Below are 27,228 nucleotides of genomic sequence, written 5' to 3'. Positions count from 1 at the left end.
TCGATTTTCCACTGAAAATCTTATGGCATAAGTCTTCCTTGGCCACAACCTTCTTGATACCAATCAGAATACACACAATGAATGACCTTACCAACGCTCAGATATTCTTTAATGTCAGAATCCATCTCTAGAAAGATGTGCAGAGGTTTTTTGGTCCTTTTTGATTGCAATGCCGATTGCAATTCACCCTTCTTGAGAGATCAGGAATAGGAATGCGCCCAGAACAAGGCAGTGTTCGGGGCCCAGTGCTATCCCTGATCTTCATAAATGATCTCTCTGACTCTCTGGAAATTATCCTTTACTTATTTATCAGTGCTTTATCTATTTGCTGACGACGTCACACTGCCATGACGTCCTTCATCCTACAGTCAGGCAGGCTGCAGCCTCTTCTGTCTCTTCAGAACATGACAAAAATACACAAGCTGGTCAAACACTTGGAATATGTCTGTAAATCCAGACAACTCTCACTCTCTCTCTCTCTCTCTCTCTCTCTCTCTCTCTCTCTCTCTCTCTCTCTCTCTCTCTCTCTCTCTCTCTCTCTCTCTCTCTCTCTCTCTCTCTCTCTCTATCCGAAAGGATTGTCTGGCAACCCCCCCCCCCCTCTACTTTCTGAACAATTCTCTTGAGGAAGCTCAGTCACTCAAACTCCTTTGTCTCACTACCAGCCAAGATCTTTCTTGGGCAAACCCCATTTCGCCAACTGGGTGAAACGCCGACTTGATGGTGAGTCTCCTGCTGTACAAAGTCCTTCATTGGCACACCTGAACTCCTTTCCACCTACAAGGCCTTCATCCCCTGCTTGATGGAATACTGCTCTCTCTTCTAGGTAGGCTCCCCTACCTCAGATCTTGCTCAGCTTGATGCTGCGGAAACCAAGGTCTTCAAGATAATTGGAACCTCCCGCACTGAAGCTGGGTCTACGGACATATCACTCTCCCATCGTAGACAGGTCTGTGGTTTCTGTCTTCTACCGCCTTCCTTCTAGTCTTGCACATTGTGCTATTTCCATGCTTTGTCCACCACTCCAGGTTCCCGCAGGGCGCACACAGTCCACCATCAACCCCCTTCTGGTGAAACTCCCAAAATCCATGATCAATGTGCAACTCCACTCATTTGTCCATCTTTTTCCCCACCCATAGAACCAACTTCCCTATTCTCTTCAATCTCATTCTTCCCTCCAGGTCTTCAAGACAGCTGTTCACTTCCATTTAAAATCATCCTCAATCCAAAACCATGATCTTTTCTTCCCTCGTTGCCCCCCCCCCCCCTCGACACACACGCACACACACACACACACACACACACACACACACACACACACACACACACACACACACACACACACACACCTCCCTCCTTCCAAATTTTCAGTCACTCCATCCTGAGAGTTTCCTTCAGCGTCCATCTTTTCCACCCCATGTATTCTTTCCGGCCCCCATTCCTCCCCACACCCATTGTTTGTCCATGTGATCCATTCGGTATATTCGCTCTTCCACAAGCCTCGATTCTGCCCACAAAAGAAAAGAAAAAAAAACTTTGTATCCACCCTGAAAAATTATCCCATTTTCAAAATGTGTGCACAGTTTAAGTCCACGGCAACAAAAAGTATTGCTTCATGATGACAGAGTGGCATCATGCAGTTTCTAACTCAGGACACCCCAAGAAGATAAAAACAAACAAATAAACAAACAAACAAAAAAAACCTTGTAACCCAGACACCATAAGCTTCCGGTAGTCTGACTCCTGATAGCATTGTGAAAAGGAGACTTGAAATGCGTTTACCTTTCAATAATGTTATGTATATGTTCAACCTCTAAAGATTCATTCTGTCTCATTAATATCGATGGGTGCATTGAGCAGATGGTTGCACAATGAAAACTGTCGAATTGCACAATAAACAGTTTCTTCATTGCAGCATTATCGCAACAATCTTTATCAGTTTATATCTTGTCTTGAAGTGATCCCAGAGATTACTAGAACTGCACTCATTCTAGCACATACCTCCGCCAGACTGAACAGTTTACCATACATTTTGTTTCCCACTAAGAGGCCGGATCACCATCCGGACCATTCGTTCTCGTCATGGCCAAAAATCTAATCAGCTTGTTTGTTCTGGTCACCGACCCGACTCATCCAAGTTTTGTCACAACTTATCCACAACTTTTAGAAACATCATGCTATATATATGGCTTTGGCCCCATCTCTCAATATTGAAAAATTACTTTAAAAAAAATATAAAAAAATTCTCGGATCCAGATCCAGATCCTGATGTTCAACGAAATCGATTCAATTTGTCCTTGTCCCACACCCAACCTGTCGACCAAGTTTTGTCCGAATCCATCCACGACTTTTTGAGATATCGTGCTATATATCGTTTTTGGCCCAATCTCTCAATGGTGAAGAATCACTGAAAAAGATTCGAGTATATGGCTGGATCCGGATATTCACTAAAATCTCATCAATTTGTCCTTGTCTCACACTCAGCCTGTCCAAGTTTTGTCCGAATCCGTCCGTAACGTTTTGAGATATCCTGCTCACAGACAAACAAACATACAGGGGTGAAAACATAACCTCCACCCACTTTTGGTAGCAGAGGTAACAAGCAGAGTGTTGTTAAATGAACAAATATGAAACTAAGCAGGAAGAAACTTGCATGCAAGAGGAGTGGGTGTTGGGGGGGGGGGGAGGGAGGGAGGGAGGGTATTGATGGGAGTGGAGAAGGCAATCGTCTACTCTTTTCAAAAGAAACTGTGACATCTTTGCAGTCCATAACCTCGATGTAGATGATACAGTGCTCAGAGATGCAGCACCCCTACAGGTAAAGCACCAGGACTTGTTAGTTTGATTCAACTTAATTGAAGAAAAAAACAAAAAAAACATGACCAGACAGCAAAGAGGAAAACATGCGTCCAACTTTGCTATTATGTTGTTCCCACACCCTGACCAACTTTAATATAGTTACCCTGGATAACATAGTTTCCAGAAGTATAGCGTTCCAAGCGGCCCTACATACAGTTCAACAAAGTTATCTCATTAAACCATAAGTTGATTCTCTACCTTGAATGGTGGATTGACTAAAAGTTAGCCACGCCAATTCCTGAGTGAGTTTGTCCCCACCATCCATGGGTTGAAGCAACCAGGTCTACAGGCTGGACTATCACATCTGACAGCAGGCCCAGGCAGCCTTCGGCACAGTCAAATAAAGTTGTCAAATATAACCATAACATACTTTATGTCTAATTTACCCATAAGTTGATTTTATACCTTGAATGTCCATAGCTTAATGGAGTACTGCTCTCCACTAAGGGCTGATGCCAGCATCGATCACATCTGTCTCCTGGATTTTGTGGAATCTAAAGTTCTCAAAGTTATTGAACTCTCCGGTGATAAGGCAGAAGCATAAGGTCTGTTGCTCTCACATTGCAGGCAGGTCAGTGGTCTACTGTCTGACTTCCGATATTGCTTCATCTGCTCTCTCAGTCCTCGAATCCTCTTTATCTAATCCAGCATGAATGGGTTCTTCCAGTAACCCCCTCTTTGTTATACTTCCATAATCCAGGCTGACTGCCCACCTCAACTCTTTTATTCCTTGCTTCACACATCCATGGAACCACCTTCCAGAGGTCGTTCTGTCTCACTCTTCCCTCCACGCTCTCCCAACAATGGATGAAGGTCCTCAATGCCGGACATGAAATCAGAGCCGTATCCCAAGACATATCACGTGCTTTTGACACGGTCTGGCACCCTGCCCTGCTCACCAAACTCTCTTCCAATGGTATCCAAGGCCATCTCCACTCGTGGCTCGCAGACTTCCTCTCCTGTCGCAGCCAACGTGTGGCCCTAAATGGAGTTCTCTCATCCCCTCTTCCTGTCCAGGCTGGAGTTCCTCAAGGTAGCGTTCTGGGCCCTGTTCTCTTTCTGGTTTTCATAAATGATCTCTCCAACTCTCTGGAAAATCCCCTTTATCTCTTTGCTGAAGACTCCACCCTCTGCCGTACCATCTGTCATCCCTCAGAGTGGAAAACAGCAGCTTCCTAGCTCTCTGCAGATCTGGATAAAAATCACAAACTGGTCCAACACATGGAACATGTCTTTCAATCCTGACAAATCTCACACTCTCACAATGTCTCTCAGAAAGGACCACTTGGAACCCCCCCCCCCACCTCAATCTACTTTCTCAACAATCCCCTGGAATAAGTCGTTTCAATCAAGCTTCCGGGTCTCACTATTTGTCATTATCTTTCTTGGGAAAGCTACATTTCCAACCTGAGCCTCCAGAGCCAGTCGCCGACTGGGAATCCTCCGTCATACAAAGTCCTTCCTCGGCTCACCTGAGCTCTTGACTACAGACAAAGCTTTTGTCCGCAGCCTGATGGACTACTTCTCTCCCCTCTGGACTGGTGTTCCTGCCTCTCACCTTTCTCAGCTTCACGCTGTGGAAACCAAGGCATTTCAGATCATCGGCATCTCCCGCTGTGAGTCTTTGGGCCTCTCACTCTCTCACCGCAGGTTGGTCGGTGGTCTTTCTGTTTCTACTGTCTCCTCTCCAGTCTCGACCCCCGCCTGCTCTGTCTGCAATTTGTCCCCACCATATTTCCGTAGGGCGCTCAAGGTCCGCTAACAACCCCCTTCTGGTAAAACTACCAAAATCACGAATCACTGCTCACCTTTACTCTTTCATTCCTGTTTTTTCCCACCTTTGGAATAAACTCCCTCACTCTGTTCAATCCCATTGTTCCCTCCAGCCCTTCAAAACAGCCGTTCACCACCACCTATCAGACGGAGCACCCCCATCCAAAACCTTGATCTTTTCTACCCCCGTTAATTCACCCCAAACCCACATCTATCAAATTCCCTGCTTTGCTTCCTGAAAGTCCTTGTAATATCCATCTTGTATACCCCATGTTCTCCGCCCCCCATCCCTCTCCCTTCCACAGATCTCCTAATGTCTCTGTTCCCCACTGTTTTGTCCTTCCCTCTCAAACCCATCTTGTCTCATGCTCCCCTTGTTGTGCATTTTGTGTGAGCTCTCATACGAGCCTCGACTAGGGGGAGAGGGGGGCAAGAGAGGGGGGGAGAGAGAGGGGGTGGGAGTGGGGACGAGAGAGAGTGAGAGAGGGGGACGGGAGAGGGGGTGTGAGAGGGGGGTGTGAGAGGAGGGGTGGGAGTGGGGGTGAGAGAGAGGGGTGAGAGAGAAGGGCGAGAGAGGGGCGTGAGAGGAGGGGGTGAGAGGAGAGGGGAGAGAGGAGGGGCGAGACTAGGGGTGAGAGAGGGGGAGAGAGGGGGGAGAAAGAGGGGAGGAGAGAGAGGGGGAATAGAGGAGGGGTGAGAGAGAGGGGGCGAGAGAGGGAGGGAGAGAGGGGCGAGAGAGGGGAGGAGAGAGAGGGGCGTCACAATTCAAGAGAGGGGGAGAGAGGAGGGGGTGAGAGAGGGGGTGAGAGAGGGGGTGAGAGTGGGGGCAAGAAAGAGAGGCGAGAGAGGAGGGGCGAGACTAGGGGGAGCGAGGGGGCGAGAGAGAGAGAGAGGGGCGTCACAATTCAAGAGAGGGGGAGAGAGGAGGGGGCGAGAGAGGGGGTGAGAGTGGGGGCAAGAGAGAGAGGCGAGAGAGGAGGGGGGGGAGAGAGGAGGGGCGAGTCTAGGGGGGAGCGAGAGAGAGGGCCACACAATTCTTCTTCATTTTATATGACGTCACAATTGACGCTGGGGACCTGAGTATGTTTCCCAGGTGTTTCCCAAGTTCTGGCCATTTATGATACGGTTGGTCCAGTCTAATTGAAATAATGCTCCAATCCAGTCGTCGTTTACGAACCTACGGGCACGCCCCTACGGGCCCGTACTTATTAAAAATGTCATGAAGCTGCGTGCTTATGAAGCCTTCAAACCCATTGGCTGGCGAGCTGGCTTGACTCCACGCACAGTTGTCAGGAAGTCCAATATCTTCAGTCTTACATCGATGCGTCCACCATGTTGGTTTTCTGTTCAGCCAAAGATGTCTTCTGTGAATTCTCATATTCACAATTTTAATTATCCGAGCTAGACAACCATGACGTATTATATTTGCACATAACAGGAAGCATGTTTTTGCTTCATGTACATAAGCCGATTTATTCTTTCTTTCTTTTCAGGAGCATTCAAGCCAGCGGTCTGGCCAATACGGTCAGCGGTCATCCCAAAATAAAGGGATGAGCAATTTGTCCGATAATTGAAGGTTTTTGTTTGTAATTATTCCAAGTTTTCAAGGCTGAATAGTGTGAGTGTATCGTGTCGTGCTATTGGTGGTGATAGTGGCTATTACAAGTCAAAATTCAATAAAACATGGTGATTCTCTGCATGAAAACTAGAGACAATGGAAATTATCATGATCATTCATGGTGTTTGTTTCATAGACTTACATGGACTGCTGAACCGAATTAGCTTAAAACTGCAGCTGTTGCTCAGGGGTGAAGGGGTAGAAAGGGATGTGAGAGAATGCATCCAAGTGGAAGTGGGTGAAGTGATTGAGGGAAGTGTGTGAAGGGGTAAAGGGGACTGGGAGAAGGGGTTGCTGAGTGGGTAGATTAAAGGGAGTGGTTTGCACGTGTTAGCTGCAATGGGCCGTCTAGTTTATGCTAAATTACTAAAGTTTGTAATCTACAAAGGGGGCACACTTCGTAGCGTGTTGCCTGAAAGGGGTCGCCTATTCAAGGTCGTTAGAGGTCATTAGGCTTGACATTTCTAAATGCACCGCCTTGTTATTCATGGGAAAGAACACGTAATGTAACTTTTATACAAGTGCCTAAGAGGCTGTTGAAAAAAAAAAAACAGGCTTTGCTCTACTGCACAACCTTATCACAAAGTTCAATGTTGGCGCTTGTGTTTTGCCAATGTGGTAAAGTAACGTAATAACCATATGGAGGGAATGGAGGAAGAGAAAAACCCACAGCCTTAACGAATGCACTTATCTCAAACAACAGCTTTTGCAACAGAAGCAACAACTCTAATCACTACACAGCTTTACAAAACCTTTGTAGTGTTCCTCTCAGCTGTCTCTATCTAGTAATGTACGAGTATAGCATTTATTTTCACTTCTCTATCAATCAGACGATAACATTATAATAGCACGACATAGTACTTTTGTACAGGGTGGCCCTCAACAAAACAGAACTCACCTTTTGTCGAATATCTTTCGTCTTACTCAATGACAACCTCTTGTTTTTTTTTTTTCAGGCAATTGAAGAAGAGAGTACCACAAGATAGACTCTGAAATTTGGTGACAAATCTTCCCTTTTTAAAGATGCCATCAACAATTAGGAAAAAGACTTATTCGGTAGAGATTTTTTTTTAATTAAAACTGACTCACAAGAAGAATCGAATCGGGTTTAAACGCCGAGTTTGCAACTAACACCACACTCTGCAAGGCCTGTGTCAAAAAGTACAGAGAAGAAGGCTCCATTGCAAATCTCAAGTTTAAAAGTGCCGTTGGGATGTCCCAACACAATTGGGATGTCCTTGAGATTTAAGGTCTCCTGAGAATATTGACCTTGTTCGTGATTCAATGGGCAGAAGCCCCAGAAATGTCTCAGGCGCCGGAGTCAAGAATTTGGGATTTCACGTAAAATCAGCGAGAAGAATTCTCATCCACGATGCGAACCTGTATCCATACAGAATTCAGATTAAACACAACCCGACTGGAGCCCGTATGCAGAAAAGAGTGACAATGTGCCGGTGGTTGTCAGACGAGACTGAAGAAAAGCAAAACTTCTTTGACAATGTCTGGTTTTCTGATGAGGCCCATTTAATTCTTGATGAGATCGTCAACTCGAAGAACTGCGGATAATAGGGTTCAACACCCCCCTTCTGCCCCCCCACCCCCCGACCTCGTGCTCGAGCGACCTTGCCACTCAGAAAAATGTACCGCCTCAGTCACAATCAGTAAATATGGAACCAGCAGCCCTTTCTGGTTTTGAGGATGATACAGGCAAGGCATTGACTGTTGATACAAAATGTTACATCAAAGTTCTTGCGAAGTTTTGGAGGGCCCTTGGCAGTTTACAGGGGGCTTTTGAGAGAGGATTAATGGTAACAACAGGATGGAGTCACACCCCACACTTCAAGTGATTCACTGAACTGACTCAACAGGCACCTTGGTGACAAATAGTCATCAGTGGAAGACTTGCTGTGGAACTGGCCCCACACACTCACCAGACGTGTCACCATCAGATTTCTATCTTTGGGGCTATCTGAAGGACGACGTCCACAGATGAAGGCCACAATCCATCGAAGAACTCAAAAGCAACAATTATTATCGATCACTTTAATTCCGACAGTGGAATGAGTGAGTGATCAACCAATTTGCCCGATGAATCCAAATGTGCTTGCAGCAGCGTGGCAAACATTTGGAACACGTCATTTAAGAGCAGTCGGTCTTGGCCTATTCAAGGCAATCCTGTCCAAAAACAGTGTGCCATTTGAGTGATAAATCAGGATTTTATATTAAATCGTATAGGTTCTGTTTTTCCTTGGTCACCCTGCATTCTTATAGTCGTGCTTTATGTTCTGATATAGAAGGAAAAGTACTTTGTGAGTCATCTCGACAAATGAAAGATATTGTCCAGCCCAATCTAATTTCTCCACTCTTTTCAAAGCAGTCTCAAGGCAGAAGATGCACTGGGTGGTTTGCTATTGTCTTTTCCAGATAATAATTTGTATTTGGTGAGAGTGCCGGCACATAATTGCGTACACAACAACAACAACAACAACAACAGGCATTTTTAAGGCTATTTCCCCTGCGAGAGCGGGGGTTAGACTTGCGGGCCTCAATTGCATACTCTTACAGATTATACCTTGGGATTTTCAATGTCATCATCGCTCATCTTTAATGATCTCCTTTAATGTCCTTGCAATGATTGCTGGCGATGTCAAGTCTTTCCTCTTTTCTAAAAGCCTTGATCTCTGACCATCAAGTTGGATTCCGGCCGAGTGTCTTAAGAGTGGACATGCTACCGCTCCTCTTTCAGCAATGTTTAAAGGTTATAAATCTCAAAACAAGGTCATGATTGTCCCATTGGGTATATCTCAGGCATTCAACAGATTCTGGCATCCTGCTCTGCTTGCCAAGGTTGCTACCAATGGCATACAAGGCCATCTCATCACCTGGCTTTATGACTTCCACCACTCACACATCGCTATCAATGCATCCCTCGTTGCTCCTCTTGCATTCGAGGATGGGGGTGCCACAAGGCAGTGTCTTTGGCGTAGTCTTGTTCTTTGTCATACCTGACCTTGCTGATGCTCTGGAAAACCCTCTCTTCCTTTCTAAAGAAGATTCCACATTATGTCATACAGTACCCCCATCCCATTGATTTGCTAAGAGCAGTCAATCCTGGTCTTATAAAAGAAACATATTTCAATCTTGTAAAATCCCAGCCTCTCCCTGTCACTCCAGAATGATTGACAAACAAAGAGACCTATTTCCATGGTCAGCCATTGGAAGAGGTTCAGTTTCTTGAACTTGAACTCTATGAGCCTCGATCTTGAACAGCAAAATAGGCCATCAGCAAATGTTTGCAGACAGGTCACATGGCTTAACATCCCTCCAAAGGACTGCTTTCATACAAGATCCACTGAGCAAGTAAACATTTTTAGACATAGTTAAGTGGACCTATTTATAAGTTGTTATTTTATTATTTTTTACAGATATGTTAACAATTACAGAGATTTAACTGATCTTGACTGCTTCACACGTTTTGTTTTTCAATATCCTCAAACGTTCATCGATATAAATGTCACATTTCAATAATGATGTGTATAAATAGAGACCCCGCGACGGAAGAGTGACCTTCCGAGGCATACTGCAGAAAAGGTTCACAACTTGTCGTGGCCACCCTGATGTTCTTTCTAAGAGCTTGGTTTGGCCCTTGTAGAAAGAGTCTCACGCATCAAAACCTCTGATTTTCATCCATATCCTGCCTCACACAGTCACATGTGTATTTTTTAAATCAACAATGCCCTTCTTGCTCACTTGCCAAAGTCAAAGCTGCCAAAGTATTATATCACGTTCTTTATGTAGCAGCATAGCACCAACCTCACGTTGATCCCCGGTGGTGACTTGTGACCTTGCATATATTAGTGAGTATTGCCCATCTGTGGATCTCACATCCACCAATTTCCTACTGTTCCATTTTATATACGACGATCTTCCACCATCCATCATTTATCTGCAGCTTGCGTGTCGAACACGCAAGCATCGGTCGAACACTTCCGCCGTTTTGATCCACGAGGTTCCGTTCCCCCCCTCACTTCTATTCCCTTTTGTTGTGTTTCCTCTTTTCTTCTTTTAACCCTTGTTCTGCATATATTCAATGTTCTTGGTTTTTGTTTTACTGTAAGCGTCTTACTTTTACTGACTTTTCTATTGTTAATTTTATCCCTCATTTCTCCTTTAAAGGTTTATCAATTGTCATTATATTCCTGTTATCCCTTATATTTCCATGACTCATTTATTACTCATTTTCCCCACACATTGTGGAATGATGGGGGTAATAGTGCTTCTTCTATACATTCCCTTCGGCCCTCCCTCCATGCTGAGGTGGGTTTTTCAGCCCCTGTTCATACTTTGTGTGAAGCACTTTTACAAACATTTATGTGACTTTAAAAACAACAAAGGTTCACTATGTATTAAGTCTCTTGATGCAAGAAAAGCCTCATAATATCATAACTTGATTGAAGCAATTTGCTACAATTTTGAAGAAGATGATCTCACATATTCATACTTCAATTACCAAACATCATCTTACTCCGATACCAATTCACTCAATACCTTTGATTCATTGTCAATATTGCTTTTGTTATTTATCTGACTCGATTCGTCTATCTGTCAGTGTTCCTCAAGAATCTATTCTTGGTCGACTTTTGTTACCCCGCGCACGTGAAGCGAAAAGTGGGGTTAAGCAATTGGTTCACGTCAGTCTGTCGAGGAACAACTTATTTAAATTGAATGTTATATTTTGAACATGAATCAGAAAACGAACCTGCAGTTTTACAGTACCTGTACTTTGTGAATTTGTCTCGATTTAATTGCAGGTGCGCAGAGAGTAGTGAGATAATATTTTCACTCTGTCTGCCTGTGTCTGGCAGTCAAACAACGTTGAAAATCATTCCAAACAGGAAACTTACTGTTTTTAAGGAAGTTATAAAGGACACAAACAACAGGAACGAATTAGTGTGTTCGATCGGGTGGTGTAATAGACTGTGTCAACGGCTGTAAAATGGCGGTAAATTCCACAATTAATTAATTCAAACGACTTTTACTTCTTTTTTTGTGTACATAGTCAAGGCTCATGGAAGCGTTAAAACACAATGGATTAGGACGCAGCATTACAAAAGGAACAGCAGGAGAAGGGGGAAAAGAGAGAGAGAGAGAGAGAGAGAGAGAGAGAGAGAGAGAGAGAGAGAGAGAGAGAGAGAGAGAGAGAGAGAGAGAGAGAGAGAGAGAGAGAGAGAGAGAGAGAGAGAGAGAGAGAGAGAGAGAGAGAGAGAGAGAGAGAGAGAGAGAGAGAGAGAGAGAGAGAGAGAGAGAGAGAGAGAGAGAGAGAGAGAGAGAGAGAGAGAGAGAGAGAGAGAGAGAGAGAGAGAGAGAGAGAGAGAGAGAGAGAGAGAGAGAGAGAGAGAGAGAGAGAGAGAGAGAGAGAGAGAGAGAGAGAGAGAGAGAGAGAGAGAGAGAGAGAGAGAGAGAGAGAGAGAGAGAGAGAGAGAGAGAGAGAGAGAGAGAGAAAAAAAAAAAAAAAAAAAAAAAAAAAAAAAAACAATGGATGTAGGTCACGATGAAGGATAGGGAAGAATCCAATGGGTGGACAAAATGGATGAATAATAATAATAATAATAGTACCATTCATTTCGTGCCATAAAGGCACAAAGGGCTGCTGAGGCAGTTTGATTGGCACGGAGTACAGTCCTGGAAGGCTCACCACTCCAATGCAGGTTACCCCAAATGGTTATTACCCAATACACTGGTACTCATTTTGCCAACCTTGGAAGGATCACAGGCTGAGTCAATCACACCTGGTGTTAATCAATGGCAAACAGGGGCTTTAACTCAGGACTCTCAAGTCCCAAACCAGCCACCTTAACCGCAAAACCAACACCAGGCTGGACAAGATGGATACAGAAGCTTAATTAATTTTATTAAATAGGGTGGTTTATAAGACTGCTTCAATGGTGCTAAACCTCTGGAATTTTTTTTGACGATCATTAAAATCATTATTTTATTTAAATTTAAGTATACACCTGAACACTGCATGGAGTAACGTGTTCTATGAACTCTCTATGAACTCTCTCTCTTTATCTGCATCCACTTGGTACAATTTCCCAAAATTTCAATATCAATTTTCATTGTTATGCAGATGATACCCAGATGTACCTGTCCATAAAACCTGACAATGTGCTATCTTCCAAAACAATGAGGAGTTTCCATCGTTGTAAAACAATGAGTTTCCATAGCAACTGCAGTCTTCTCAAACAATGAGGAGTTTCCATGGGAAATACATCACATCATTTTGAGTATTATCGGAAAAGGATGAACCCTGCAAGTTATTTCACATGAGATGGGCATCTGCCTCACCGTGTAGCCAACTTTTACTTTCCACAGTACGAATGGACACGCGCTTTGATGACGTCCGTTCAATCACTGCTTTCATGCCAAAGAAGTCGTCTGTGGTGCCTGCATACAGCTCACCATCTGCAAACAGATGAAACAAGGCAAAACACAGAGGTAAAAACAATGTGTGCAAAAGAAAAAGAAGAAAAGGCTATTTCACCTTACTATATTTTCATCGCACTGTGAGGACCCAAGGGGACATAGCAAAGCATTTTCAACAAATCATATCAAACATATCCTTTTGGAAACTAAATGAAAATAACTTCACAGACTATATGCACTGCTAGAAAATACGTTTGGGTTTGATTCCCATGGCGGTTCAGGGAGACATATTACGAGAGATATTCACGATCAGCTTACAATACTCAATCGAAACCTGTTCAAGAATTGTGACATCATTTGCTTTCATTGCACATATCAGTGTATATAGCTGAAACTTGAATCACCTCGGTTTCAAGCCATCTTCTTATGACTTATGCAAATATGGAGGGAATGATGACCACTTCTCTCCACCTTCCAGATAGCCAAATGCTTTGATCTGAATAAGTTGAGGCTCTGTCCCATATTCCAATATCTTCCAAAACCTTACATTTTCCCATTCCTCCTGCAACCTCAATCCTCCTTTTCTCTCTCCTCGCACCCCCTCTCTTTCTCTACCTTTTCTCAATAAAAATTTTTCCCCATTTTTCCCCATTTTACCCTTCCTATGCATGGGTCGTAAATATCTCCATGAATATGGATTCCATAATACTATTCAAAAAGGTATAACTTTGAGCCAGCATCATCCATTAATATCAAAATAATATATTAAGTTCCCCACTTCAATCCATGCCTGTCTGTGCGATCACCCCAATAAGGAAACAATTGTTTCCAAGAACTTTGAGACCTGGTAGGACTCCGTTCTATCTCCTGAAACCCACCTACGTGTGGAAGTAACAACAGCAACTTTCATACTATATATATATATATATATATATATATATATATATATATATATATATATATATATATATATATATATATATATATATATATATATATTTATACACAGTGGCCTGCAAAAGTATTCACTCCCCACCAATAATGCCATGCCACATTTAGATGATTTACAAATTTTGTAGAAACAATTTTTCCAAATGAGCTTTTATATTCATAACTGAAGAGATCAAACGAAACACTGTTATAGTTGAAGGAGGTTACATGTCAGGAATACCTGTAAAAAAAAACATGTACAAATCAAAATTCACTGGTTGTAAAAGTATTCAGCCCTTCGGTCAGTACTTGGTGGAAGCACCTTTTGCAGCAATGACTGTTATGAGTCTTTGTGGGTAGGTCTCTACAAGTTTGCGCAGGGAGATGGTGAAATATTTGTCCATTGTTCACATGAAAATTGCTCGAGTTCTGCAGAGTTTGATGGGGATCGTCAATGGACTGTAATCTTCAAGTCTCACCATAAATGTTCAAGTCAGGACTTTGACTGGGCCACTCAAGAACATTTATTTTCTTATTCCACCACTCCAGTGTGGCTTGAGCTTTGCACTTCGGATCATTGTCCTCCTGAAATGTGAATCTCCTTCCCAGTTTCAGATTCATAGTTGACTCAAACAGGTTTTCATCAAGGATTCTCCCGTACTTTGTCCCCTCCATTGTCCCTTATATTCTAACAAGCTTTCCAGTCCCTGCTGATGAAAAGCAGCTCCATAACATGAAAGGGATGCTTGACAGTAGTGATGGGGTTGACTAGGTGAAGTGCAGTGTTAGGCTTGCGCCACACATAATGCTTTGAATTCGGACCAAAACGTTCAATCTTTGTCTCGTCTGACCACAAAACATTTCTCCACTTGCCTGCAGAATCATTAAGATGCTTTTTTGCAAACTCTAAACGAGCTTTTGAATGGGTCTTTTTCAGTAATGGCTTCTTTCTTGCCACCTGCCCATCGAGACCCAGCTTTGTGAAGGGAACAGCATATTGTTGATTAATGAAAACTGATCCCCATCTTTGACATAGAGCCTTGCAGATCTTTCAATCATTGTTGGATTTACAATGACATCCTGAACCAGTTTTCTGCTTTCCCAGCTGCTGAGTTTAGATGGTTGACCTAATCTGGGTGGAGTCTGGGTGGTATGATGATGATGGATTTCATGATGGATTTCGCCGGACTCAAAGGGATAATGAGTGACTTTGAAATCTTCTTATAACCCTCTCCTGAATGGTGCTTCTCCACCACTTTATGTCTGACTTCTTCGGAAAGCTCCTTGGTCTTCATGTTTGCTTTGTTGGTTGACCAAGTGAGTTGCACCTTAAAACTCCTTAGATCAGTGGGGGAGATTAATTTTTAAGTTCAGCCACTGATTACATCCAGATAAAACCTATTACACTTATTTTATAAACTTTCAAACAAATAATTTGCTGCTGAAGTGATTTGGGGTTAATTCGGCAAAGGGTTTGAATACTTATACAACTGAGAATCATCTGATTTTTCTCTGTTAATCGAACTTGTCCACATTTTATCTGTATGTTTTAGATTTATCACGTTGGAGTAGTTTATGAAGATTTGTTAAGTTTGATTTGAAAGCATCAAGAAATAAACTCAGGTGTCGCATCAAAATGTGAAAACTTTGGAGTGGGGGGGGGGGGGCGGTGGCGTGAATACTCTTTCATGCTACTGTATATATACAAATAAATATAGTCACACACACACACACACACACACACACACACACACACACACACACACACACACACATCCATTCCGGAATGGGTGAGGCTATGGCACATGTAGTAGATCTGCATCCGGATCCGCACACTCTCTCTAATACACAGACCAATTACAATAGCCAGACCAGTCCCTTACGGAATGGGAGGGATATCATAAGGTGTACCTGCCAAGATCGAAGTAAGTCTCTGTTCATGGTCAAAGGGACACTTTGCTTGACCAGGGTCAGTGGAATTAATCTTTAATTCTTCCAGGTCCTAAAAGCACGTTGCCAAAGCAAAGCAGTCACCTCAACATTATATCCTGAATGTCCTTATATTAACAACATATCGAGACTATCTTCTGACATTAACATCATTTCCTTAACTTTCCTCTCATCACAATATCTACTGAGCCCCAACATCAACATAATCTCATAAATATTATCAACTCAACACCAAGTCCTGGTTTCAGGATCATCACACCACTGTCATCCCAACACCATAACCACATGTGTCATGTTATATCACCACCACACCAATTGAATCGCAATTGCATCTCATGTCAATATAATCTTCACATCATTGTCATCTCAACGTAAACTGCACAGTCAGCTTAAATAATCTCTCTCTACTTTTATCTCAACCCAATTACATCATCTCCTGTATATGCAATCTCAGATTTATATACTCATGTCACCTCAACATTGAAGTCTCAAAAAAAAAAATTGAATTAATTTTAATGCCAACTGAAATGCATTATGGTCAGTAATGCAAGATATGGAAATCATTTCACTTACAAAGTGGGCACACTTTGGATCAAAGGCATAGGTGCCACAGGCATAGAGTTGAGAGCCGTTAATATGCAGTGAGAGGACGTAGTTGTGGCACTGTTCCTGCACAACAACGGAAATGTCAGCCATCAGCAAATGCTAAGGTGATTTTACAGGTTAATTGTCCTTTCAATAGCCATGGGATAACATACTGCATATCACAAAACTCTCAAAAAAAAAAATTGCAAAAATAGTGAATTTAAAATAAAATAAAATGACACGAATAGTTGAGAAAAAGTTTAATTTTAATTTGTTTGAAAAACTGCAGCCTATTCACAACTCAGGTTTCTGCCACCTGTGTAAAGGATGTTAAAAACACAGTATAAGAAATGCTTCGATTTTTATTTTCCTCAAGTGGAAGTCGAAAGAGTTACATTTGGCCATCTCTTCAACATTCCACAAACCATTTCAAATAAAGACTGGAGAGTTCAGAGAACACCTCTGCATGGTCTTGAGAAAAGGGACCCGACTCCGCACGGTCTTGAGAAAAGGGACCCGACTCCACACGGTCTTGAGAAAGGGACTCGACTCCGCACGGTCTTGAGAAAAGGGACCCGACTCCACACGGTCTTGAGAAAGGGACTCGACTCCGCACGGTCTTGAGAAAAGGGACCCGACTCCGCACGGTCTTGAGAAAAGGGACCCGACTCCGCACGGTCTTGAGAAAAGGGACCCGACTCCGCACGGTCTTGAGAAAAGGGACCCGACTCCGCACGGTCTTGAGAAAAGGGACCCGACTCTGCACGGTCTTGAGAAAAGGGACCCGACTCCGCATGGTCTTGAGAAAAGGGACCCGACTCCGCACGGTCTTGAGAAAAGGGACCCGACTCCGCATGGTCTTGACAAAAGGGACCCGACTGCGCACAGTCTTTTCAACTCTTGATTTGTGTTTCCGAGCACAATTTTGTCTGAATCTTGATATTCCCAAATGTTGAGAGAGCAAGCGGAAAATTTGATTGGTCGAGATGGTATAAAATTTCGTCCAAGTGCCGCTAAGCTGGAGATTTTTTGGAAACGGCAACAAAGCGATTTTTGTTCTTCAGTGTTCAAGTATAAAATTCAATTGAAATAAAATAAAGGTTTTAAAGACTGCTGAATTTTTTTTAAAATAACAAACTATTTTTCGAAGTTTTCCGCCATTGATGCAGCGTCTTTAACATGTTAAATAAGTTATTCATGCCTGTTTGTGTCCTTCATGATATCCCTAAAAACAGCAAGTTTCCTGTTTGTAATGATTTTCAATTTTGTGTGACAGGCAGACAGAGTAAAAAAAATTACCTCGCTTCTCTGTGCACATGCACGATCAGTACAGCATTCCGTACAACTTGCCAAATTCAGACCAAAGTATTGCTAAACTAGAGGTTCTTGTTCCGATTCGTCTTCTATAGTATTCAAAATATAAAATTCAATTGAGATCAAGTAGTTCCTCAATCATAGACAGACGTCTTTAGACCAACAGACAGACAGACAGACAGACAGAGTGAATCAATTGCTTAACCCCGAAGTAAGCCAAGACATCAACTAGAAAGAGCAATCACAGATTGCTGACCCTCACTAGGACTTGTTTTGTGTGCTGGTGCGCTTATGATGCATTGATGTCCTAGGTTTACGTTCATATAACAGACAAAAAGACCTTTTCGGTTTTATTGTATAAATTCATGTTCCAATAATTTGTATTTTACAGACGTACTCACATTCCAATAGTGCATACTTTATGGAAAAAAAGATGTTCCTGATGGCACATACTTTATAGACATGCAGTATTCACATTCTTAAAAAGATTCAATATACTGTGTAATCATTTCTAGATCAGCAGAGCATGACTCCGTTGCAGTCTTCGGTCAATTTGTGGGATTGAGAAACTGTAAGACATAACACAGAGTAATCGGCAAAAAGGAAGATAGTTTTCCAGAGTAGTGGAGAGGTCATTTATGTTTATGACTAATAAGACTGGGTTTGATTGACTGCATTGGGGCAGTCAAGCCTCCACTTGAAGGAGACATGAGGAACATGTGTAGCAACAGAATAAAATAAAATAAAATAAAATAAATTAATATGCTTCAAGGTGGCGAAAAATAACCTTAAAAACAAAACTTACCTACTCGAACCTCAATCCAACAATATACTGTTCAACATCAACGTGCATGCCAGCCCTTGAAAGGACAATAAGCTGGGGGCATGTCAGAGCATGCGCTGCCAGTTAGGATGTTAAAGATCCCAATATATCTCCGGCACCATGAATAAATCCCAATTTCCCCCCCCCCCCCCCCCGATACCAGTTAGGAGATCAAAGACAAACCACCCAATGTAATCTTGCCACGAGACCGCTTTAACAGCTCTGACCAGCCTTCTGGCAGAGCATCAGAGATAGAACTACCTTTATACATTCATAATGGAAAAGGTTAACAACTCCATGACATTGATAATCACAAAATTAGAAAAGTGAAAGCAGCAAATCAAAGTGAAGAATTAAATCTTCAATATTACCTTTAGGCAATGCAAGCCGCACTGTAATGTCATTCCTGATTATACATAAGGGCCGTCTGTGTTCATACATGCATATCATATTTGAAAAATTTGCAGAATGTTATTGAGGTAATCTGGTATCCTTCACCTTATGCTCAATTAACAGGTGCTCTTCACACCAAAGCAGGCTTCAAGTAAGTTTTCAGGTATAATGGCTGCCTTTTTTTTTAGTTGAAATGGCCATTCACATATGGCATGCAAACACCTGGGTGCATGATTATTCATGGTGTAGGAGGTGCTGTCCGCACAGCAACAACATTCTGAAGTCAAGGACCATACCACTTGCTATCTATCCTTGTGGAATCATCGATTAAAACCCTGTGAAATCAGTCCAACAATTGGCTAACAGCCAAGTTCCTACTCATTGCAAGGTAAACAACAGAGCCATTTGTAACTAGAACAGGCGCTCAGTAGAGCGCATACCTTCGCCAACGCTACATTAGCCCCCCCCCCCCAGAAACCATTTATTGTGAGGGTATTTAATCCCATACCACATCTGCCATCTCATATGTGTTATGATGGCTTAAAATCATTAAATTTCCTGTGTCATATCGTATATCACAAGATTGGGCATTGAATTCACAACATTTTGGCATTGGTTGCATGCAAATTGGATAAAAATCGACTGCACTATGGCAAAATGACGATTTTGACTTTTTCATGACCTCGACCTTGACCTTTGTACTCTTAATTTTGTAATTGGTATTAGAGTGTGGGGAACAGAACAGTCAACATTTTGGTGTTGGTTTCATGCAAATCGGATAAGAATTGACCGTGTTATGACTAAAACCGCACATTTTGTAATGTCGTGACCCCCCCTGACCTTTGACTCCCAACCGCTAATAAGGGTTATTACGTCATTGTGTCATGTCACGTATCACAAGATGGGGCATTGAATTCTGAACATTTTGGCATTAGTTGCATGCAAATTGGATACAAGTTGACCGCGCTATGGTAAAAAGACGATTTTGACCTTTTCTTGACCTTTGACCCGATCGCTCCCAAAATCTAATCAAATGGTCCTCGGATAATAACCAATCATCCCACCAAATTTGCTGCGATTCAGTTCAATACTTTTGGAGTTATGCGAATAACAAACAAACACACATATTCACAAATAAATAAATAAATACACAGCGATCAAAACATAACCTTTGCAACAAAGTTTGCGAAGGTAATAATGAGGAAGCTTGGCTAATGTTTCACCCTACCTGGGATCATCAAGGCCATGCTTATTGTTTACAAGGCAAGGAATAGCTGTGGGCTTGATTCCCAGGTATAATGAAGCAATTGCGAGGTGTGGTACGGCATCCCAAGAAATACCATAACAATTACAATACCAAGGAAAACAATGTCTGTTGCAGAGTAAGAAGTATGTCATCAAATTTCTCCCTCACCACATCCTCCACAGCTTCACAAACACAGAAAAGAAGTTCTAACTCTGTCTCCCAAATGTGTTTTTTCAGATATGGAAGCAGAAGCAGCTGAAGGCTGAAAGCAGAAGTGGGTCGGCTCATTTACCCACTAAACATTCCATATGAAGAACAAGTGTACATATTTTGAGGTGTTTCCAGGTGTCGAGGGCCACAAATGGAAAGGTGCATTTATTCCTTTACTCTGGTGAATAATTTGTATACATTCATTTTCAAAAGAACTGCATCATTGTAATGTCTTTGTGCAGCATGTTGTGGTTTGGAAAGGTGTAGTGTAAGACCAGAAAACAACATACCACGGTCTTCATTTTACTTTGGCAGTCTTTCTTTGCTGAGACATCCGCTTCAAATGGTGCCTGTAAGATTAAAACAGAGCAAAAACTAGAGGGGGAGCACTCGGGAGAGTGCAAAACCTCCGCCGCCAATACTGCTGGGTCACTCAAGTGAACCTTATATCTTATTCATTAAATATGATGTCAACAGTGCCAACAGTTATAGTTCTTTTCTCCATTTTTTTTTGGGGGGGGGGGGTTGGAAATCACTTAAAACATGTAGAAATGCAACAAAAAGAAATCGAAATTTTGTTGAAAAAAAGTTTTTAATTTTTTTTTTTCCTTCAACAATTTTTTTTTGGGGTGGAGGGTTGGAAATCACTTCAAACATATAGAAATGCAAAAAAAAAATTTCTCTAACAATTTTTTTGGGGGGGGGGTAACAATTGAGGAGGGGGGACCAAGTCCAAAATTTAATGGCATGATCCTTGGACCATACCTAACCCCCTCACCAAGTTTCGTCGAAATCCGTCGAGGAGTTTTTCCGTAATACTGTTCACAAACAAACAAACAAACAAACACAAACAAACAAACAAACAGACACACAAACAAACAAACAGAAAGGGGTGAAAACAGGAACCTCCATCATCTTCGAAGATGGCGGAGGTTAACAACAGCAGCTTTCTTTTACCCGATCAATCCCCTGCAGCTAAAGATGTCTTCTTCACAGAATTTGTCCAAGAGCCAAAGGGGGTGGGGGTTAATCTAGTGTTTGAGGCCATTAGGTTTGGTGATATTAACTGATCGAACTATCGGTGAAGTTTACAAAAAGTGATTTCTTATGGGGACCATCCCGACTGGAGTCCCACAGCACGGGGGTCAAAGTTCACGACAGTTTACCGTTTTCGATAAAAAAAAAAAACCAGCAGACCCTGAACAGGAGCAAACATCAAACAAACATGCAACAAAATCAAATAAATCAAAATGTTGTCATATTATCTGCCTGTTTTTCAAAGACGAGCAATTATAATATAATTTCAAAGACGAGCAAAAGTACCCGTCGCTTTGATGACAGATTTAATCGAAACACAACATGTTGTACTTCACAAACATTCTGCTCTATTCACTCTATAATTTGCCTGAAGTCACCTCCCATCCGTTTGGAAGACAGCTAACATCGCCTTCATAAAACATCCTTTCTGATTATAAATGGCATGAGCAAAAATCATTCCTGCTTCACTGCGAAGCAAAGCGTTGGAAGCTTTGGTTTGAACCTCCGCTAAAAATGAGTGAAATTAAACATTTTGAAAATTTCAAATTATTCTAACTCACATTTCAACATCACCGTAATGTATATGTGAAGTTGTTTAAACTCTATCGGTTTTTCATCAGTCAGAATGATTAGATGTAAGAAATATTTTTTTTAAAATCACAATTCCGAAAAAGGATGGGCCTGAAAAGAAGCCCGGTTCAGTGTCCCACACCACGTTTGTTGGTTTTCTTTACCCTCACGACCTGAAAGTTTGATAATAAAATTTCTTCATTTAGAATTTTACAAGAACAGTATGTATATTTTGCAACTGTGAGAAGAAAAGAGCTTGCCACAACAAAAAAAAAAAAAATATATATATATATATATATATATATATATATATATATATATATATATATATATATATATATATATATTGCGAGAGATTGTGAAATGGATAATGCAAGAGATCAAGATAAAAATGGGCAGCATGATCTGAGGTTTTATCTGATCTGCAGGCGATGATGATAAAAATAGATAATGTAGATTATGTCGCAAAACAAGTTTACTCCCACCACAGTAAGTTGTCAAAGGGAATCCATAAACAAGGCAGTGAAAGGCCTGTTGCTCACTAATCTGACAAATCTGACTCGGCCGATAGGGAACTCAGAGAGGTTCATGAAGCGGCTGCATATAGAGCTATATCTGCACATATTAGACATTCTGTAATTGTCGCTGAGTATCCTGAATGTTCATTCTTGGTACATGACGATACTGGAAGAGAGAGGCATAGATGATTCCACAAATGAACCATTCACACTCAAAAAATGTTTTTTGGAGCCACTTTCAGTGGGTCATGAGTATTGGTGATTGGTGAAAAAGCAGCAGGATGGAGAAAAGGTGAAGTGCTCACACATGCTTTTACGTACCAAGGCTCCTCAGAGGGAAGAATTAATGAAGCAGCTCTATTCCTGAGATCAGCTATATTAGAAAGGTTCAGACTTCCCAACTACAGGAAGTGCAGAAGCATGAGCAGGACAGACAGGCCAAGCCTCCAGATATCTTGTTTTTTTTTTTTCACATGTTGTACAATGGGTCAATCACCAAACAAGACAGGTGACAGAGTGAGTCGTTGTGTGAAACCTGCTGCTGAAGATGCTGTACATGCAACAAGAAGAGGATGAATCAAGCCACCAAAATGTTTGTGCTTAGGATTCGGACTCAAAAGCATAACTGGCAGCGGAAAGGTCAGACACATTGAATGATTTTTGATATAATGTTGTTGAGAGTCTTGATTCTTGGCTGAAAAAGTCTGGGATAAGGGATTTGCAACTCCAGATGGCCGAATACAGGAAACCAGGGCTGTCTACTGGATTGGCCTGGAACAACTATGATTAAAAAAATTAAGAGACACATTCTGGTGCAGGTACACTACATGATACTGTTGGGATGTGTTATCACCATATTTCCGACAAAGCTCACACATCTAGGTCAGAGCTTGATGAACCAACTCAGGCAACATGTAAATATCCAGAGAAGAAGAAGTAGGATGTTTGAGCAAAAGGAATCTAATATTGAGCTGTACAAAAATGAAAACTGATAGAATGTCATCCTTTGATTACCAAGTATGAAAAGTTGAGGAATTCCAAATCAATCGATGTTTTGTTTTATTTATTTATTTGGATGCAGGCTGTGGCTGTTTGGCTGGATCATTTTCTGGAGATGCAGCTGTGCCTGCTGATGCACAATGCCCCTGTTACCAGCACTCTGGTACTCTGAATTAACACAACTTGGGTTATCCTTCTGAGGTTGGCAAAATGAATACCAAAGGTCCAATAGGGAGCTTAAACTCAAGACCCGAGAATCTTAAGCCAAGCACCTTCACCGTTAAGCCAACGCCAGACATCATGTTTTGTTGATGCAATGTTTTTCCTTCAGGCACTGGCAAATCTGAGTACATTTGGTGGCGTTGCCCTGGTGATCCTTACAAAATTGTGCAGCTTTTTCAGCAGATAGACTTTGTGTGTGATACATACAACAGCCCATCAATAATGGATGGTGAGAGATCAAGTCTCCATGGGTCTACATATTCAGAATTTGTGATTCCAGGACCATAGCAAAAGTGTCTTCAAAACTTAAGACAAAGACTGACATTGAGGAAATTCAAGACTGCTCTGTTGAAAATGTTGCTAAAAAGGATGGCAGAGTGATAGTTATGTGAAAATGCTGCACAAGTGGCTTTTCATGTGGTTGGGGCAAGAATGCTATTGTTTCGAAGTAAAAGAGGGATCTGTGAAGGGACGTGCCATTCTTGATCGAGCATGTCAACATGAAGAGACTGACGTGTACATTGTCTGGCATGTTAGAAATAATTGTGAGTCACAAGGAACATAATCACAGGACACAGATTAGACATGGTTGGGAATCACAAGATAATTCAAATACTCACATTATTATGAGATCATCTGACTCTGTTATTAATCATATTGCTCTATCATGTGAATGCGATTGCTTCAAACATTATGATGTATCCGGGATCCAGCGCAAACACTAATCGGAACTATGCCCATATATTCTGCTCTTGCTGAGCCTATGGGTCCGAAACTATGTTCTGGCCTTCCAGCCGTACATGCTTTTTCAGGGTGTGATTACATTCCATGTTTTGCATGAAAAGGAAAAAGACGTTCCCTGGAAGTGATAAAGAAAAACGAAGCCAGCCAGCATGGATGCCTTCGCAAAGATTGGTGAATCATGTTATGCATCACCTGATATTATCTCAAGAAAATAGCATTTGTTTGTGTCATCGAGATAAGTTAAGTGTAAATGATGCGCAGCTTGGCTTGTCTTGTGTTGTCCCATCAAGGCCTTTACTCAGAATCAAGGCATGTCCCCTTGACAAGATTGAACAAAATGATGCTGGCCAATTTCCACTTCACATATCTTCTTGAAAAAAAAATAGTCAGCACACAAACTATGTGGCTTCAATTTGGAAAAATGCCCACAATTGTGCTCCAGCAAGGTGCAACCCTCATGGCCGGAAGCTTCATGAAGATCGTTGATAAAGCAGGACGATTCGGAGTGGGATTGGTTAATGAAATATCGTGTCTTCGGACAATCAAAATATTTATCGAAACTTTTAGCATTGGTTCTTCTTTTGTATGCAGCACAAGGCTGCGCGCAGCATTATCGGCTGAGGACGCGGATGTGCCACTGATGCAATTCCCCATGTAAGTCAGGGCTGGAATTTGGAATTTGGCCATGAGGCGGTGATATCTCACCTACTCTTCACGAAAGACACTAATAGTCCACCAACTAATAGTGGAAGGTGGGACACCCCTTTAACGTCCATCTGAGGGACGGCACACACATCAATGAATCACCCTGTCTGTGAAATACCTGGATGACAGTTTATAACTCGGTCGTGATTCATACCCAGGCTAGACAGCTTAGAAGTGAGTGTGCGTACCTGTCTAGGTCTCCCTGTCAGCCCATGAGTATTGGTGAAATGAGAAATATGGATAATGACAATACAAGTACAGTACATAAAGATAGCTATTTTAAATATGTTGAAAATAACTACTGTGTATGAAAACATAAAAAAATATTTAAATGATTACTTATTATATATTTTCATCTAAATAGGCCTGATGATGTGTGAAAAGTGGGGAAATGCGGATTTGATGGATTTCGGCTCCCTTCGGTGTGTTCCGGTTTTCACCCAAAACATGAGGCAGACATGACCTTTGACCCCGTGGTGTAGGTCAGGTCTCCTTCCGGGATGGTGCGCATAAAATAAATCACTTTTTGTAAAACTCCATTGATAGCCCTGTCACAAATACCATCAAACCTCATGGCCTCAGACAAGGTTAAAGACCCCCTTAGCTCTCGCCAGAAATAATGACAATGCACATATTATATTAACAAATCAGACGCAAAGATTTTTAATGTTGATGATTCTGAGAGTGATAGGTGCAGCATTCTACCTGTGAAAAGTCGTTCTCTCCAGGGTAAACTAGCATGATCTTAGTGCATTAAATGCCAAATTAAACAGCATTAATAAAAAAAATAACCGCATGTGCTGCTTCGTGTGTTGATCAGGTGCCGCCATCGAATTCATGAAAAAATAACAAAATCCAAAATGAATCTTTATAGTCATGTGTCATCTATTTGTTGCGTTTGTATTTTGGTTGGCTATGCAAAATGCAGGTAATGACTAGAACGACACTCGGTAGAGCGCATTCCTCCACCAGGCTGAACAGTTTACGTTTTGTATCCCAATGATAGGCTGGATCTAGATCCAGATCTGAACTAAAATTGAATTGGCTTGTTCTTGTCAACGACCCGAATCATACGCTTTGTATCATCCGAATCCGTCCACAACTTTTTGAGAGATGCTGTACATCGCTTTTGGCCCCATCTTTCAATGATGAAGAATCACTGAATAAATTTTTAAAAAACCTCTCATTTCCAGATTCGGATCTTCACCAAAATTGAACCAATTCCTCGGGTCACACAACCAACCTGTCCACTAAATTTCATCCGAATCTGCCCACAACTTTTTCAGATATCTTGGTATACATTATATCATTTTTGGCCCTATCTCTCATTGGTGAAGAATCACGTAAAAAAAAATCATCCGAGCTCGATCCGGATCTTGATCTTCATCAAAATCTAATTCTTTCCAAATTTCGTCATTATCACACACCCAACTTGTCCACCAAACTTCTTACCAATCCGTCCACAATTGTTTGAGATGTCCTGTTGACAGACAAACAGAAAAACAAACAGACAGGGGGTGAAAACATAACCTCTGCCCACCTTCGGTGGGAGATGTAATTATACATGATGCTTGTACGTCATCACTGCATTGTTTTTACAGTTGCCTCCTTTCAACTTTTCAATAGTGTCATTCTGAAAGGTGCGGAGAATAATTCACATCTTGTTATTTATGCTCTACCAAACGTTTAACTAACTCCACCCTCTGCCGTACCATCTGTCATCCCTCAGACCGGCAAGCAGCAGCTTCTTCGCTCACTGCAGATCTGGATAAAATCACAAACTGGTCCAACACGTGGAACATGTCTTTCAATCCAGACAAATCTCACACTCTCACTATGTCTCTTCGAAAGGACCGTTTAGAAAACCCCCCCATCCACTTTCTCAACAATCCTCTGGAAGAAGTCTTTTCTTTCAAGCTTCTGGGTCTCACTATCTGCCATGACCTTTCCTGGGAAAGTCACATTTCCAACCTTGCCTCAAAAGCCAGTCGCCGACTGGGAATCCTCCGTCGTGCAAAGTCCTTCCTCGGCCCTCTTGAGCTCCTGACCACTTACAAAGCTTTTGTCCGTAGCCTGATGGAGTACTGCTCTCCCCTCTGGGCTGGTGCTCCTGCCTCCCACCTTTCTCGACTTCACGCTGTCGAAACCAGGGCTTTTAAGATCATTGGCATCTCCCGCAATGAAGCTGAGTCTTTGGGCCTCTCACTCAATCACCGCAGGTTGGTCGGTGGTCTTTCTGTCTTCTACCGACTCCTCTCCAGCCTTGCCCCCCCTACTCTCTCTGCGATTTGTCCCAACCACATTT

The 27,228-nt window shown here is 42.1% G+C and overlaps 1 protein-coding gene across 3 annotated transcripts in view; it reads right to left on the bottom strand.

Moving 5' to 3' along the window:
- Positions 1–27,228, bottom strand: part of LOC147030660 (semaphorin-4D-like) — a 185,151-nt gene that overhangs the window by 47,085 nt on the left and 110,838 nt on the right. For all 3 annotated transcript variants that reach the window (XM_085874889.1, XM_085874888.1, XM_085874887.1), the window contains 4 exons: positions 20,418–20,477; positions 16,130–16,225; positions 15,518–15,608; positions 12,599–12,715 (listed from right to left, as the gene is read on the bottom strand). In XM_085874889.1, the coding sequence (XP_085731015.1) occupies positions 12,599–12,715; positions 15,518–15,608; positions 16,130–16,225; positions 20,418–20,477 (364 nt within the window). The remainder of the gene's footprint in view (positions 1–12,598; positions 12,716–15,517; positions 15,609–16,129; positions 16,226–20,417; positions 20,478–27,228) is intronic.

This window comes from Eptatretus burgeri, chromosome 3 (assembly GCF_056783735.1).
Source record: "Eptatretus burgeri isolate ZD-2024b chromosome 3, Ebu_testis_v1, whole genome shotgun sequence".
NCBI classification, from domain to species: Eukaryota; Metazoa; Chordata; class Myxini; order Myxiniformes; family Myxinidae; genus Eptatretus; species Eptatretus burgeri.
Note: the sequence above shows the minus strand (reverse complement) of the source record. Positions and strands in the feature narration are given on the sequence as shown.